The 16,246-nt window shown below is 42.2% G+C and overlaps 1 protein-coding gene and 1 pseudogene across 1 annotated transcript in view; both read right to left on the bottom strand.

Moving 5' to 3' along the window:
- Positions 1–16,246, bottom strand: part of LOC145415675 (putative GPI-anchor transamidase) — a 78,258-nt gene that overhangs the window by 22,792 nt on the left and 39,220 nt on the right. Inside the window, exons 5-6 of the mRNA XM_080284891.1 lie at positions 13,250–13,367; positions 11,129–11,239 (exon numbers count right to left, since the gene is read on the bottom strand). Coding sequence (XP_080141017.1) covers positions 11,129–11,239; positions 13,250–13,367 — 229 coding nt within the window. The remainder of the gene's footprint in view (positions 1–11,128; positions 11,240–13,249; positions 13,368–16,246) is intronic.
- LOC145415814 (5S ribosomal RNA) lies at positions 9,637–9,756 on the bottom strand (annotated as a pseudogene).

The following is a 16,246-nucleotide window of genomic DNA, read 5'->3' as shown; positions in this document are numbered from 1 at the left end:
CTTTACCCACACAATCCTTGACCCAACTGATCCATACTGTCTTATGCTCTTCTTCCATCTTTTACTCACAACTATACATACTCCTTCCTTTGCCCTCTCATTCTCACCTACTCCTGCACATATACCCCATCCATACTCCCATTCTCTCACACTTTCTCCCCTCCATTTTGTTTCAGTTATTCCACATACATCCACTTTCGCACCCTCAAGCACCTGGACAATCTCTCTCTCTTTCACCTCATCATTCGCTCCCCTTACATTCCACATTCCGATAACCATGTCCTTTGTCCGGTCCTTGGTCGTCATCGTTTGGTCAGTCCTTGTCCGAGGCTTATTGTTTGTTTTTTTTAGTTAGTTGTTTTCCGGGAAGGGGCAGTAACCCTCTGCCAACCCTTTTAGTCGCCTTTTACGACAAGCAGGGATACTGGGGGAGAATTCTTGAAAAACCCCCCTACCCCGCGGTGACTGAGGTACAGTAGGTCATTGTCCGGGAAAAACAGCCTACATTTACCAAGGCACTGGCAAAGATCACATGATTACTGTATCATCAACTCTCTCTCTCTCTCTCTCTCTCCAACAGAGGAGGGAGGGAATGGAGAATAAGTGAGAGAGGAGGGAAGGAATGGAGAATAAGAGAGAGAAGAGGGACGAAGTTTTATGACTTATCTCCTCACTCAAAGCGACGCTCCTTTGCCATTCTTATATTCTCTCTCTCTCTCTCTCTCTCTCCGACAGAGGAGGAACGGAATGGAGAATAAGTGTCAGAGAAGGGAGGGAATGGAGAATAAGAGAGAGAGATGAGGGACGAAGTTTATGCGTTATCTCCTCACTCGAAGGGACGCTCCTTTGCCATTCCCGTATTTAATCTCTCTCTCTCTCTCTCTCTCTCTCTCTCAGAATAATGCTCTTTATCTCACTCTCTCTCTCTCTTGTCTTGTCAAGACAATATATTTAATAATTCAATATAGATATACAATAGCATATGTAATTCATTACAAAAAATAAAAAATAATGAAAACAGAGTATTTAAATCAAATATCCACAGCCTAATAAATTATTAGGCTGTGGATATTTGATTTAAATAATATGTTTTAATGGTTTTTGTAAGGAATTGCATATGCTAATCTTAATAAATAATTATTTATTATTATTTAATAATAATAATAATTTTAAAAATATTAAAAATACATTATCTCTATTGAAGCATATTAAGAAATGCTACTACCCCCTTCCCTCCCGCTTCCCCCCACCAACCCACCCTCGCGACCCGCCCCAGCCTCCCCCATCCATTGTCCAGCCATGCGGGAAGCTCCCAAGACCACGTGTCCCCTGGGAGACCACGTGTCCCTTGGATTGCGCAGTGTGCAATCCACAGGGCAGGTGTGCAAGGCAGGTGCGCAAGCGCAAAATTAGTTGTGCAAGCGCAACTAAGTTTGCGCTTGCGCACCTGCCTTTTCATGTGCGCAAGCGCAAAATTTGGCATGGTCTAGTGCGGTGTGCAATGCGCAAACGATATCACCGGAGCGCAAGAGTGCGCAATTGCGCTTTGCGCAAGTGTTTGCGCACCTGCCCAGCACTGATTATTATATATATTTTCACTAAATCAACACAAGAAAGGTCAGAAGAGTCAGTGCAGTTTAAACACTGATCAACTTTGCAACAGATCAGAGTGTGGTCAATATTCCTATAATTTCTTAACCTGATCACCTTTTTATAAGAAGGGGCTTTCAGAATTTCAAACCAAAAGTGATCAAAACGTGGTCTAAGATGAAAGAGTCAATTGAATCATCTTCCACTAACAATGTGCAAATGCAAGGACAAGTCCTGAGATGTGTGCTGATTGATGAACATGATTTTAAAAATTATTCTGGTCAATCAATTCAAAGAATTAGCAGGAAAAAAATTTCAACTACGGGTTTGCAATCCAATAACTAAAATCGCCACAAACAAGCAGTCCACCAGATCTCAAAGAAAATGCATGAGAAACTGACCAAACTCTATGAAACCTCATTCAATGCCTGATGACTTGGTCGATATACAATTGCAATTCTAATTCTGATGGAGGTTTATCAATATTTCCATAAATTCAAAGGACGATGGGGCAAAGTTTGAATTAATATAAGCAGACCCATCAACTGTAGGGAAGCAACCATCCCTGCACAGCTGTCCCATGTAGTAAACCAATGTTCCCTTGTGGCAGAAAGCTTCTCACCAAAGCATGGAACGGGAAAAGTGTATTGGTTTGGTTTTTGGATGGATGCCGCATTTTGCATCTCTCTACCATGTTAACATACTTGGTTACAATACAATCCCAGCTATCCGGTATCCAGACAAACGGAATACTCAGAACAACGCGAAAATTCAAGGGCTGGTAAAAATGTCAGTAAGTTATAACTGTGCGCCAATTTGAATGGACCGCCAAACCGCCGTCTGATTGTGTCACGCGAGGCTGGGGGAAGTCAGACAAAGCGAGGTGAAGACATTTCCGGCTGATGTAAATCCCTAGCAAATCCTCTTAACCACCCCTCCTCTCCCCCTCTTTCCCCTACTTGAATTCAGTCATCCTCCACACCCTCCAAAAATCACCAGTCTGCGTTTTGCCACCAGACAGTAAACAAGGTCTCTTGCTATTGTGTTCCTCTGATAGACGGTAATTTGTACACTCCAAAATGCCTAAAGTGCAAACTAAATGTAAGCGTATCGTGCTTACCTTGAAACAGAAGCTGGACATATGCAACAGACTTGAAAGAGGCGAACATTATAAAACACTAATGCCTGAATATAAATGTTAATAGGAATGAAAGTTTACTTTGTTGGAAGAAAAATAAATAAATAATATGCCTGCATTTCATACGTACATCATTTATTTTATTTTCTGCAAAACAGCTGAGTGGCGGGTGAGGGGTGGAGTGATGGAGGTCAGGTGGGGAAGAAGAACAGTCGGAAACGTAAAGAAACTCACGTGGGGGCACAGGTGTTGTGATAATTCTACAGTGCAGTCTCAACACATCATCAGTTCACTAATAAATGTTCAAGCTTTTATTTCTTTATTTTATTTTTCAATTTTTATGAGTACAGTACATATAATGAATACAGTAATTCGGTAAACAATGGACTGGTGTAATTTGCAGTACTGCAAATTGCTAGACATTGCACACATGCGTTATGACCATGGTGTGTGTTTACAAGGCAGTTTTTCAGGCGGAATCTCTTAGTGTAACCCCTAATGTGACTGGTGAGTACCTGAACTGTATTTACTGCTGTGATAGCCTTTGTATAGATTTGACTTGAAAATCAGAAATACGGGAAAAATCTGTAACCGGGAAGGTAAATTCCCCAAGCCACCCGGTTAACTGGGATTGTACTGTATATGGTAACAACCCAGCATTGTAAAAGATTTCCTGGGTTACAGGAAACTGTTATGATTGTCACTCAATAAAGGGTCACTTGAAGTGGAGAGACGAGTTATAAAGCGTGCCAGGAAGAATGGGAGAAACAGGAAGTGGAAGGGCAGATAAAACGTAAATACTGTAATAAAAAAAAAAAAAAATACAGGTGGAAGAAGTAGGCAGCAGCACTGCATCCAAGAAAGTGGATGATGGTTGCCACCACCTACCACCAAATGTCAGAGGTGACAAAAATATGGTGAGAAACTGAGTTATGCTGCTATACTAGATCTCAGAAAAGAGAGGGAGAGGCTAATCTGAAGGAAAATGCCAAACCCTGAAGCAGTAGGAGAAGGTAGTTGAGTTTAGTTTGCTAGTTCAGAATAAATATTTATAGCAGATGGATGAAACAATAATGACAACTCGCCAAATGAATAAAACCTTCACAACAATAGTAAGTGATGCAGCTCTATAAGTAGGAGGGAGGAAACTTAATACAACAGCAATAAACTCTCCAACAGCACAAAAGAACTTCTACAGACATAAAAAAGAAATGTAAGTGCACAGATAAGCTCACACTGAAGTAGCCAAGTTAAAGAAAACAGTCAAGAAAAAGAAAATTTACATATTCAAATGCTTACCATGAGCATAAATGAAAAAACTTTAAGGAAAGGAGGAAGCCTGAAGGTAACTCAGCAGAGGCTTGGTAAAGGAAGAATTTAAAATTTCTGCTTTGAGACACTCTAATGAAGAAGTAACAAACAACAAAAATGAAATGATCAAAATTAAGATTTTAAAGCAAAACATTACAGCATTCATTTCTGAAGGCTCTACCATGCTTGCATGCATCAGCCTTGGTCACCTAATGGTGGCTCTCCATGCTGCTCGATCTCTGGCAGCCTCTTGTTCAGTCCCTTAACCCTGAGATCACACCTAATGACCTCGTCCCAGGTCTTTTTTGGTCTACTCCTCGCAACCTTACCCCTAAAATTAGTGCTTCTCACTTTCTGCAACCAATTACGATTCCCCATCCTCTCCACATGCCCACACCATCATTCCATAATCTATCTCTTCTCATCACAACACCAAAACACTGCAGTCCCATCCTACCTCTCAACTCTTCCATTGTAAACCTAGTACCCCCAGGCCTTGCACTGAGGGATGCATTGCACATCCACCTAATCATTGGAATTTCTGTACATTTCTGCCTGCAAATATCCTCTTTTACTGCCCATGCCTCACTACCGTACAGCATTACACTCCTAACATATGTTGCATACAAAGAACCCTTAGCAAGTAGGAAGAGCCCTCTCAATGTCAGGAAAGGCAACAGCTCCCTGAATGTCTTCCAACCACTCCTCATCCTAGCCACAGAGCTAGCTCCAGCCTGACCTCCAGCACATAACATGTCTCCCTAAAAAAAAATTCCACACACTCAAGAGACTCATCAACAAGTTCAATCCATTCACCTGACAATTTCCACATGCTCTCCCCGACACACCACACACATAAAATCGGCATTATCTCACAGTCTACCTCTAATGCCACTACATCTCTTATCATCATCATCATCATCATCATCATCATCATCATCAGGACCTCCTTTCCCTCCCTAGGGCAGGGTGAGGTGTAGCAACGTCCAGACAGCCCAAATTTGCCCAGTCCGATGGGCCATGCTTCCATTCATTTACCATTCAAGCCCCCGGAATCCTGACTATCTGATACACAAAAAACACTGACCACATTCTGTAGTTTCACACATATCCGATAGAGTCAATCCAGAAGCTATCACGTTAAAAAGGGGTGCCAAATCCCTGATCATGTGTTCTCACAATATTCATCCAGCCAGCTCGATCTCTTGTCAGTTCCTTAGCCTCACCGACTTCCAAACTTCTCTTCCTCACACACTCATCCACCATATCTCTCCACCTTCTCATTGGCCTACCTTGCATCCTCCCTCCTTCAAATTCACTCAGATATACCTTTTTCACCACTCTATTGTTATCCATTCTCTCCACACGACCATACCATCTCAGTATACTCTCTCTGATTCTGGTGTTCAGACTTCACCATGCCACATCTTTCATGAATCACATTATTTCGTATCCTATCCACTCTCTGTACTTCATATACATTCCTCAGCAGTCTCATCTCCACTGCTCTCACACTTGACTTCATTTTCATGCCACACCATAGTCTCACATCATATGTTAAAGTTGGCACTAACACTCCTTCATGTAAGCCCAATGCAGCTGCAACACCCAAGCCTCTGCTTCTTATCAAGGTCTTCATTGCCCCAACTATTTTCCAGCCTTGTGTCACTCTACTTTCCACTTCTTTTGCACATTTTCCTCTCTTTTCTACCACTGTACCCAGGTATTTGAAATCTCACCAATTCCACTCTCTCTCCATACACTAACATCACACTGGGAGTCACCTTCTCTCTCAATAACCACCGCTTTACTCTTTTCTACATTTACTCTCAAGGCACAACACTCACAGACATCACCAAAACTCTGCACTAGTCTACCAAGTTCTTGTCTGGTATTTGCAAGCAGTACTGCACCATCAGCATACAACAAATTTGAGATAATCCATCCATCACCATTCATTACCAACGCCAATTCCCCCTCTCCAATAATCATGTTTTTACTTCTCTCATCCTCCCATCCATATACGGTATATATTGAACAACCATGGGGACATCACACAACCTTGTCGCACGACCACACTGATCGCGAACCATTCATTTCGATGCCCATTTACCCTTATACATGCATTACTACCAAAATAAAAGTGCTTGACGGCACCTAGCAGCTTACCATCTACACCGTACATGCACAATCCTTCTCTATCTACTTTGTCGTATGCTTTTTCCAGATCCATGAATGCCATAAACACGTTATAGTCCTTCTCACAAACCTTCTCCACTATGTCTTAGTGCAAATATTTGATACACACATCCTCTGCCACTCCTAAAGCCACCCTGTTCATCACTCACTAGGACTTATGATATCTCTCTTACTTTCTCTAAAATAATTCTTCCATATACCTTCCCTACCACACTCAGTAGATTTATGCCACGATAATTCTAGCACTCACTTCATTCACCTTTATTTTAGTACAGGGGTACAATCACAGCCTTTTTTCCACTCTGCTGGCACAGTTTCACTCATCCATGCCTTCTTATATATCTCCAACAAGAACTTCATTCAACTCTCTCCATTACACTTAATCATCTCTGCATACACCTCATCAACCCCGGTTGCCTTTCCAATTTTCAGTCGCTTCACAGCGATCTTCACGTGTGCGAGTGTCACGTCTCCTGGCACTGCATTCCTTCTCTGCACACCCCCAAAACCAATCATGTTTACAGTGGCTGTGCTTTCTCCATTCCTATTCATCAAGTTTTCAAAATATGCTTTCCATCTGGTCCTTACTTCATTCCCATGGGTAGTACCACCTACATCCTTCACACCTACACATTTCTTTCTGCTGTCACATCTACATTTTTGCACCTCTTTCCAGAATAATTTCCTATTTTCAGGGTAGTTTGTATTAATTTTTCTTTCTAGATCATTTACCTCCCTTTACCTCTTCACTAGCCTCTTTACGTGCTTTTTGTTCTCAGTATATTCAGTTTTTATTTCAACTGAACCCCTGTCCTGTAACCACTCTAGCCACTTTTTCCTCTTATGCACCCACTTATTACAAATACTGCATGAGATGGTACTACTTCCCATGCCCTTGCGGCAAATTGCACATGGCCACTCTCCCTCTTGAGAGTACTGCCACCAACCCTAGATATCACAGGGCTGTTTGGCCAGACTGCCTTGGGAACAACTACCAGTACCCTAAATATCATCACTTTTGTTTTATCTGCATTTATTCTTAAGCCCTTGTGCCCCATACCATCTCTCCACTTCCTAAATCTTTCCTCCACCTCCTTTTCCTTCCTTGCAATCAACACCAAAACATCAGCATACAACATCTCCCACAGAAGTCCATTTCTGAGGTCACGTGAGAGGGTTTCAAGTACCATGATAAACAATACGGGACTCAAAACTGACCATGATGCATGCTGACATTCATGGAAAAATCATCACTCAAATCTCCATTTACTCTTAACTGGGTGCGAGCACCCACATACATGGCCATAACCACCCTAACTAGCCCCTCCTCAATCTCAAGTTTTCTCATTGCCCACTTCACCACCTCTCTAAGGACTCTGTCAAAGGCATTCCCCAAATCAACAAAAACAAAGTATAGTTCTCTTTTCTTTCCTATATATTTTTCCTGAAGCTGTCAAACAATGAATATGGCATCAGTGGTTCCTCTGCCTGGCATAAACCCAAACTGCATCTCATCAAAATTCACTCTTTCTCTAATCATACCTTCCAGAACTCTCTCCATTACCTTCATTATCTGATCTAAATGCTTTATACCTCTACAGTTTCCTTTTTCCAGGGCATCACCCTTTCCCTTGTACACATTTATAGTTACACTCTTCAGTCAATCATCTGGGACAACACACTCATATATAAATGTATTCAATAGGTCAGTGACTAACCTCACTCATGTATCTCCTGAGGCCTTAAACATTTCAGCAGTCAACCCAGACACACCTGCTGCCTTCCCCACCTGCATCCTGCCTATTGCCTCACTCACAGTAGTAGCATCAATCAAAGGCCAAGGGCCAGACACTGGATCTGCTAGCTCCAAACCTTCCCTGTCCAAGTCAAACTCCTCATTCAACAACTGGCTATAATACTCTCTCCATGCATCTTTAATATCCCCACTGTTCACCACTACCTTTCCTTCCTCATTTATCACACCCTGCTCACCTATCGATAATATCCTGATTCTCCCTCTTCACCTGATTTGCCACCTTAATTATCATATTCTTCCTTTTCACATGACTTAGGTTATCAAGTACAAGTCTCTGCGACTCAAACTTTGTCCTGTATACCAGTCTTCTAGCCCTACGCTTGGCAGCCAAGTATTCCTCTTTGTTACCACCCTTCTTCCATTCCCAGAAAAGCTTTCTTTTCTCCTTAACTGCAGCTTCTACACCCTCATTCCACTGCCAAGTTACTTTATATCTTGGTAGGCCTCTTGTCCAACCGCATCAGTATCATAATCATAATCAGTATCATAATCAAAGAGCCAGTTCAGGATGGATAAATGGCAGATGGTGATCCATAGCATTATATCAGATGAAATAAGGAGGGCTTTGACATGAAAGAAGAGGGGAACGGTAGGAGCTAACAAGAGTCACACCAGTGAACTTATCAAGGATGTAGGTGACTGCATTAAATGAAGCAACAAAACTGTTTTCAAAATGTCATGAAATCAAAGTAGTACCAAGATCATGGAAAAATGCATCTAATATTCTGATCCACACACACACACACACACACACACACACACACACACACAAAAGACATTAAAGACCTAAAGAACTGTTGTTAGCTTGCTGCTATGGATGGCATAGACTGTCCTTACATAATTACCCCAAAAAGGATCACTATTGGCTGCAACAGACAATCATTCAACTCCCCATGACAGGGTCTAAAGACACAATACAAACATGAGTAAAAATGTGATGTAAAAACACATGCCAGAAGGGGTCAGGTGAGTGGCCATGATAAGCCTTAAGGTTGGTTCTTAGCTATAGAAATCTTTTCATTTTTCTTGAAATGCTAGAGGATGCTTTGCTTCCTTCACAAGAACTTCAGAGTTTTGGCACCTCATCTCCCTGACTCTGTAGCAGGTAGAGATGGGCCCCAAGGTGCATTTTCATTGATTCATCATCTAATTCAGTGTTGCCCCATGAGACACTTAGGAGCTGAGGACTAGGCAAGTTGGTCTTGACATTTAAGATGAGAGTGACTAGCCTCATTTATCCCTGAGTGGTATTATGTGAGCAATAAACCCCAATCACCCCTTGGATATAAACCCACACCAGTTCAATCCAATTGGAGCACCTCATTTACCCACTAAACCACCAAGTGCCATAATTTGGTTATGTGGTCATCACACAGTGTAGTGAATGGTTTCCTGGTGTACGGGTAACCATTTGGCTTGTCACTGAGTGTAGAGTCACCCGTAGACAGAAGGCAGAAGAAAGAATGAAGGAAAGAAAGACAGAAGAGGAACGAAGGAAAGAAGAGAGGAGAGGGCAGACACCTGAGAGCAGCACTACATGGAGTGAATGGATGGTGAGCAGGCCTACCTATCACTTACATAATGCCAACAACATCTGGTGTTCCCAGGCAGTCACCCATCCAAGTACTAACCAGACCCAACGTTAATTAACTTCGCTGATCAGACGAGAAGCGGTGCACTCAACGTGCCATTCCACGTTGAGTACATCGCTTCTCGTTCTATCAGGGAAGTTAAGCAATGTTGGGTCCAATTAGTACTTGAATGGGTGACCCCCAAGGAACACCACATGCTGCTGGCATTTTTTATGTGGTAGGTGGAGGCAGTCACCATCCACTCACTCGATGTGGCGCTGCTCTCGGGTGCCTGTCCTTTGCTCTCCTCTTTCCTTCCTTCCACTTTTGTCCACCTTTCCTTCATTCTTTCTTCTTCCTTCTGTCTATGGGTGGCTCTGCACTGAGTGACAAACCAAATGGTTTCCTGTACATCAGGAATTCATTAACTACATTGGGTGGTAACCATTTAACCAATTTATGGCACCTGGTGGTTTATGTGGGTGGTCAAGAACAGCTTAGGCTACTCCTCCTTAGATGTCACCATAGCCTCCTAATTGTGAAAACTGGATTTCCAGCTATAAAAAGAAAAGAGTATAATAATGACTGTAACCAAACTGCAATACTTCTATAAATGATTAAGCTGCATATAACAAGCTTACTATAGAAATTAATAATGCTAGATGTACATACCGTCATGCAGTGACACTGATATAGCTGAACAGATCTGCTGCCCAATTACACAAAACATCCCTAAACTCTCACTTTCCCTTAAAATGAGGATTCTGGACTAGAGGAAAAGAGCAATTTCGACCTGCTGTTCACCAGGTTCATATTTAAATGAGCCTGAGGTTACAATAACAACTTCAAATAAATGGCCTGTGATACTCTACTTCCTGCCATATTATGCACACTGGAGTTTAATGAGCGCCCATGACCTGGCAAGGAATATTTAGGGAAAATAAAAATACTCAGTTAAACTTACTAATTATCCATATTCAACATCCATCAATCTGTGAGGCAAAATAATTTGCATTGCCTTATCTAAAATGGAAATACACAAATATACAAGCATTCTACTACTGCCTTGCATTCAGTGGTAGCCAATAAACTGTTTTTTGTTTAAACCTAATCATGTAGTTTGCGTGATGCAATCACTTCATGTTCCACAGGTGTGCACATCTAACAAACAGAATGTTTATTATATATTTATGATGTATTTATGACAATGCACACTCATCTAAGTCAGCATTATTGAAATCTGAATTAATAATTAGTAAGACCATCAAGTGATTTTCTTCTGACTGTTGGCGCTTTGGTACCGGTATTAAAAACCCACAGGCCAACCCCAAACCATGACCTTCGTGGTATAATGCGCAGGGCGATTTTTAATGCAAATTTTTTGGGGAAAAAGTGTGCATCATAAGGCGGGAAATACTGTACATCAAGTGTTATGCTAAAACCACTATAACACGGTTTCTGATCTAGTGACCATTGTCTTTCCAACCTACTACTCTTACTTACAAACTGTGCAAGTGTACTCTTGCTCTCAGGGGTGACTCTCTCCAGGAATTCCAGGGCATAGTAAGTGAAGCGATCAATGATGTACACACCGATGGCAGGGTCCACATGATGCTATGGGACAGAATAACATAATGCAATAAATAATTTTACAGAAATACTTTTTCTATTCATTCTGATCATAACTGGGAAATTGCTAAATGAAAAGAATGGTAGCATAAACCAGTCAATGACAGTGAACTGTAATGGTACACAACTCACCATTCTATACCAAAGGGTACATCAACTACAGCACCAAAATAGCCAGCCATAAATATACTACACTGATATACCTTTAAAATGACATCATCATCATCATCATCATCATCCTGATCCTTTTCTCACCTATAGAAGAGTAGGTAGGATCTAGTAACAGGGAAAGGAATAGCAAGAAACCGGGAAAACTATCAACAGCATGCCCCGAGAAACTGATCATTCATTCATTTACATACATTCAAGTCCCAAGAATTCTGGTTTAATCTCATTGGCCTAACCATCTGCCACTAGCACACATTTCTTTATGAATACATTTCACATACAACCTGCCATAGAGAGTAGCAGTAGTAGTTGTTCCATAGGCAGTCTGGCCAAACAGTCCTGAGTCCCTAAGGAAGGCCATGGCCGAGACTGGGCTTTCCCACAGAGCTCTCAAGGAATGTATGTTGTGTTGTTGGCGTAGGTGATTGTGTGCAAAGCAGTCTTCCATAATGTGCTTAATAGTATGGGGTGCTGTGTTGCATTCTGGACATGCATCAGTGATGGAGTCATCCAGCCTCTTCTGGTAACTTAGGAGGGTGGATGATGCCCACATCTCAGCCTGGCCAGGTGAACCCTGTCCTCACGAGGGAGACAGGATTCGGAGGAGTGGATATCAGGAGGCTGTGCATGCAGCTGTGTGTTGTCTTTAGGTGACTGATTGCAGCGGCAAGTGATTTGAGTATGGATATGCTTCTGGAAGCTGGTCTGAGGCGGGCAAAGGGGGAGAGATGGCAGTATTTGTGTATGATATCGTGTGGTGCGTGTTGTTTTGATGTTCCTTGGTGTGTGTACATGTGTTGCCATGTAGTGTGGTGGATGTTGTGGGTCTGTGGAGGCTGCAGCAAGAATTTGGGTGCCTCTCATTTCTACGTGATCCTTGACTTTGGGGACTTTGGTTTCCTGATGTAGGTGGTCTGTGGGCGTAGTAGCTGTGCAACCTGTGATTATTTTTAGAGCCATGTTCTGTATAGTCTGTAGAGTATTGTCGTGTGTCACAGAGGGTCAGTCCACTGACTAACTGAATAAGTAATGGGTGCCAAACCCTTGCAATGTGCTTCTCCATATATCTCTTATTCAACCAACTTGATTCCTTGCCAGTTCCCATGCCTCCATAAGGCCCTTTTCACACCTTCATTATTTGAACCACAGTTTGGGAAACTGTGGTGGGTCAGGATCAAGGTCGTGGGGCAGTCATTGTGAATTGTGAATTGCGGAGGTCGGGATGGGTCGTGGTAAGTAGGGAGAGGGCTACGACTATTTTGAACCGTTCAAAATTGTTGTAGCCCTCTCCCAACTTACCACACTCCATCCCACTTAGAATATCACTGTACTCTTCATAATAAATGTACAAAATTATATTAATTGGCTGTATCCAAAAATAAACTGCTAGGGAAGAGGTGCTAGGGAGTCTCCTTTAGAAAAGAGAGTATGGGCCCTTGTTTCTCAGAGGTAATCATTCATGGAAAACTGCACGAATTTTGAAAATACAATTTGCAACCTACGCCCCCTTTCTATACGATTTTATCACAGCCAAGGTTATGACACTAACTACCATATATATATATATATATATATATATATATATATAAAGCGTTTTCATTGGTATTCCTTCCCTATCTTGACACCCTGTCTTAGACCAGGCATTGGATGAGCCTTCACTTTCCTGTGCTTGCTGGTGGGTGCAACAATATTATGCCACTTCCTAAAGGAGTGGTTGCATCAATGAAGTACTGGGATGAAAACAATTATAATCAATACACACCTATCAAAACACCATAAGTAAAATTTCTGACAGGGTGAAAATGTAACAACATCCTGTTTACTAACCGAGAGTGAGTCCTCCCCCACCAAACTAGAAGCAATGGCCAGGATATTTGGAGAATAGAAGTGTTCATACATGGATGCGGCCTGGCATGTGTCAATGATGAACAGGATCTCGTTGTATCTGGAAGAAGAGTTGATGTTTAGACACACATCAGGCTATGGCACTCTCAAATTATATATATGATGGAGGAATTAGTTGGAGAAGAACAGGGAGGCTTTAGGAAGGGAAGAGGTTGTGTGGATCAGATATTCATTCTTAGATCCTTAGTGGAAAAGTTTCTAGAGAAGGGAAAGAAGTTGTATGCGGCTTTCATGGATTTGGAGAAAGCATATGACAGGGTGGATAGACAAGGATTGTGGAAAGTATTAAGAATATATGGAGTAGATGGGAAGTTGCTGAATGCTGTGAAGAGTATGTATGATGGTGCTAAGGCTGCAGTGCGTGCGGATGATGAACTAAGTGAATTTTTCTCTTTGAAGGTTGGGTTGAAACAGGGATGTGTCATGTCTCCATGGTTGTTCAATCTGTACATGGATGGGGTAATAAAAGAGGTACAAGGTAGGGTAAAGGATGTTGGAGTGGCCCTGGTGAGAGAGAGGATAGTGTTTGGAAACTCCCTGTACTGTTGTTTGCAGATGATACTGTGTTGTTGAATGAAGACGAAGGGGAGCTGCAAAGCTTGGTGGATGAGTTTGGGAGAGTGTGTAAGAAACCGAATCTAAAGGTGAATGCAGGGAAGAGTAAAGTGATGGTCTTTGAGAGAGGTGAAGTCAGTGAATGTACAGCGAGGTTGGATGGGGAGGAATTGGAAAATGTGAGTATGTTTAAGTACTTGGGTAGTGTGATGAGTAAGGATGGAGGTTTGGAGCGTGAAATGCTTGAAAGGGTACAGCAGGGAAGAAAGGTTGCTGGGTCTTTGAAAGCAGTGATAGAAAAAGGGAAGTGAGCATGGAAGTGAAAAAGTTACTACATGACAGTATTGTGATACCAACTCTAACGTATGGAAGTGAAGCTTGGACGTTGTTGGAAGGACACAAGTCAAGAGTGAGAGCAGTGGAAATGAGTTATTTAAGAGGAGCCTGTGGAGTCACATGGAGAGACAGGCTGACGAATGAGGATATAAAGGAGCGTTGTGGTGTGGCTGTGGATGTGATAGGAAGCGTTATGAGGAACACACTGAGGTGGTTTGGCCATGTGGAGAGGATGGAGGGTGAAAGACTGATGAAGAGAGTGTATGTGAGTGAGGTGGAGGGGGGAAGAGGGAGGGGGAGGCCGAGGATGAGATGGAGGGATGGGGTGAAGTATATGAGAAAGGGGGGTGTGAGTTGGGAGCAGGGCAGTGAAATGGTGGGGGACAGGGCAGCGTGGAGGCGATTTGTTTGTGGCCACCCCAAACGGGATTGAGGCATCTGGCAATAGACAGATAGATAGATGGTAGTGTCCAATGTTGTGAATAAGCAAAAAGGGTAAGATCCCTTTATTCTGGTTTCTTAATACACCATTTTATTCTTGGCTCCTCCAGAACTTTATTTAACCTGCCGTGTCACGACCAATTTTTCACCACTGACCCCATTTTCGATTTTTTTTTTCTTTCTTTTTGCCTAAAACCTCTGCTTTTTACGAGAAACATTGGAAAATGCCCATAAAAGTGCTCAGCTGAGCTTTTAATTGCATTATACAGGTGTCCCTCTGAATACCTGGTATCGTCTTCTGTGGGCCCTGCTCCAGAGAAAATGTTTTCTATGGGAGAAGTAACTATTCCAAACAATTCATAAAAGGTTAGATATTTATTTATTTGGGATGAATTTATATGCAGTACAAGAGTATACTGGTTTTCGGACGATAATATAGGCGATATAAGCGTTGTTTCACTCACCAAACACATCAACATACCTCACCTTCCTTTACGATGTTACCACTTCATCACTTCTGCTTGTTTCTTCCTTTGTCCTCCACCTCGGGAATAACTTTTACCTTGAATTTCATCATTGGAGAGACCATGACGCAACATGTCTTTACTGGCCATGTCACTGCTAACAGGTGAGTTGCTGAGAAAATGGCATGGGGGTGGGGGGGTCAGATGGGGCCAGGCAATATCCATGCCTGACAGCAGGTAGAGGAAGGTCTCCCACATATCCCTACCAAAAATCATCCGCGAACCTTGAAAAATGTGCAAATGATGGACCTCGCAATTGCAAAACGTATGGATACGTCATCAGGTGTCACCGTGACAAAACGTGGTGATGTACCCATACGTCAACGGGACGCCTCGGGTTAATAACTGAAAGAAAGAAATAGAGAGAGAGAGAGAGAGAAAATCTAACAGATCACTTTCATCTTAAATGTCAGGACCAACTGCCTAGCCCCAGGCTCCTAAGCTCCTCATGGGGCAACGTAGGATTGGATAATGGATGGATGGATGGATTAGTTATTACCTTTGCCATGGAGGTTCTGTTTCTGGCTCAGTTTATCTGTCTGCCTGTTAACATTACTAGAAAAATATTGGATGTAACTGCACTAAATCTGGAACAATAACTGAAGTAACTGAGAAACAAGTGACTAAATTTTGGACAAAAAGGTCAAATGCTGGGCCAAAAAGGGGGATGGTTTTATGCTGACACTCTGTAAGTGTCCTTGTTAACCCTCTGACTAAATAAAATTATCTGGTGTTACCATGCTTTAGAGAGACAATACCACTGGAAGGATTAAACTCATAATTTAATATTTTTCTCATATCTCTAATGTTCTCCATCTAGCATGGACATGTGACCAGTGGGAATACTATGTGTATTAAATGATTCCCCTACTGTGGTTGAAAGAAATTGCTTGAAGCTTTCTCACATGACTTCAGAACTGGACTTCCATAGGAAGTGTTGTATGCTGATGACAATGTGTTAACAGAAAAGAATAAGGGTTGAAGAGGAAGGTTTTAGGAAGTGGAGTGATGACATGGCGTACAAGGGTCTGACAGTAAATGCGGATAAAACAAGGGATGATAT

The sequence above is a fragment of the Coenobita brevimanus genome, chromosome 103 (genome assembly GCF_032717465.1).
Source record: "Coenobita brevimanus isolate Jiangsu-jjx chromosome 103, ASM3271746v2, whole genome shotgun sequence".
Classification (NCBI taxonomy): domain Eukaryota; kingdom Metazoa; phylum Arthropoda; class Malacostraca; order Decapoda; family Coenobitidae; genus Coenobita; species Coenobita brevimanus.
This window is presented reverse-complemented; position numbering and strand designations above follow the sequence as displayed.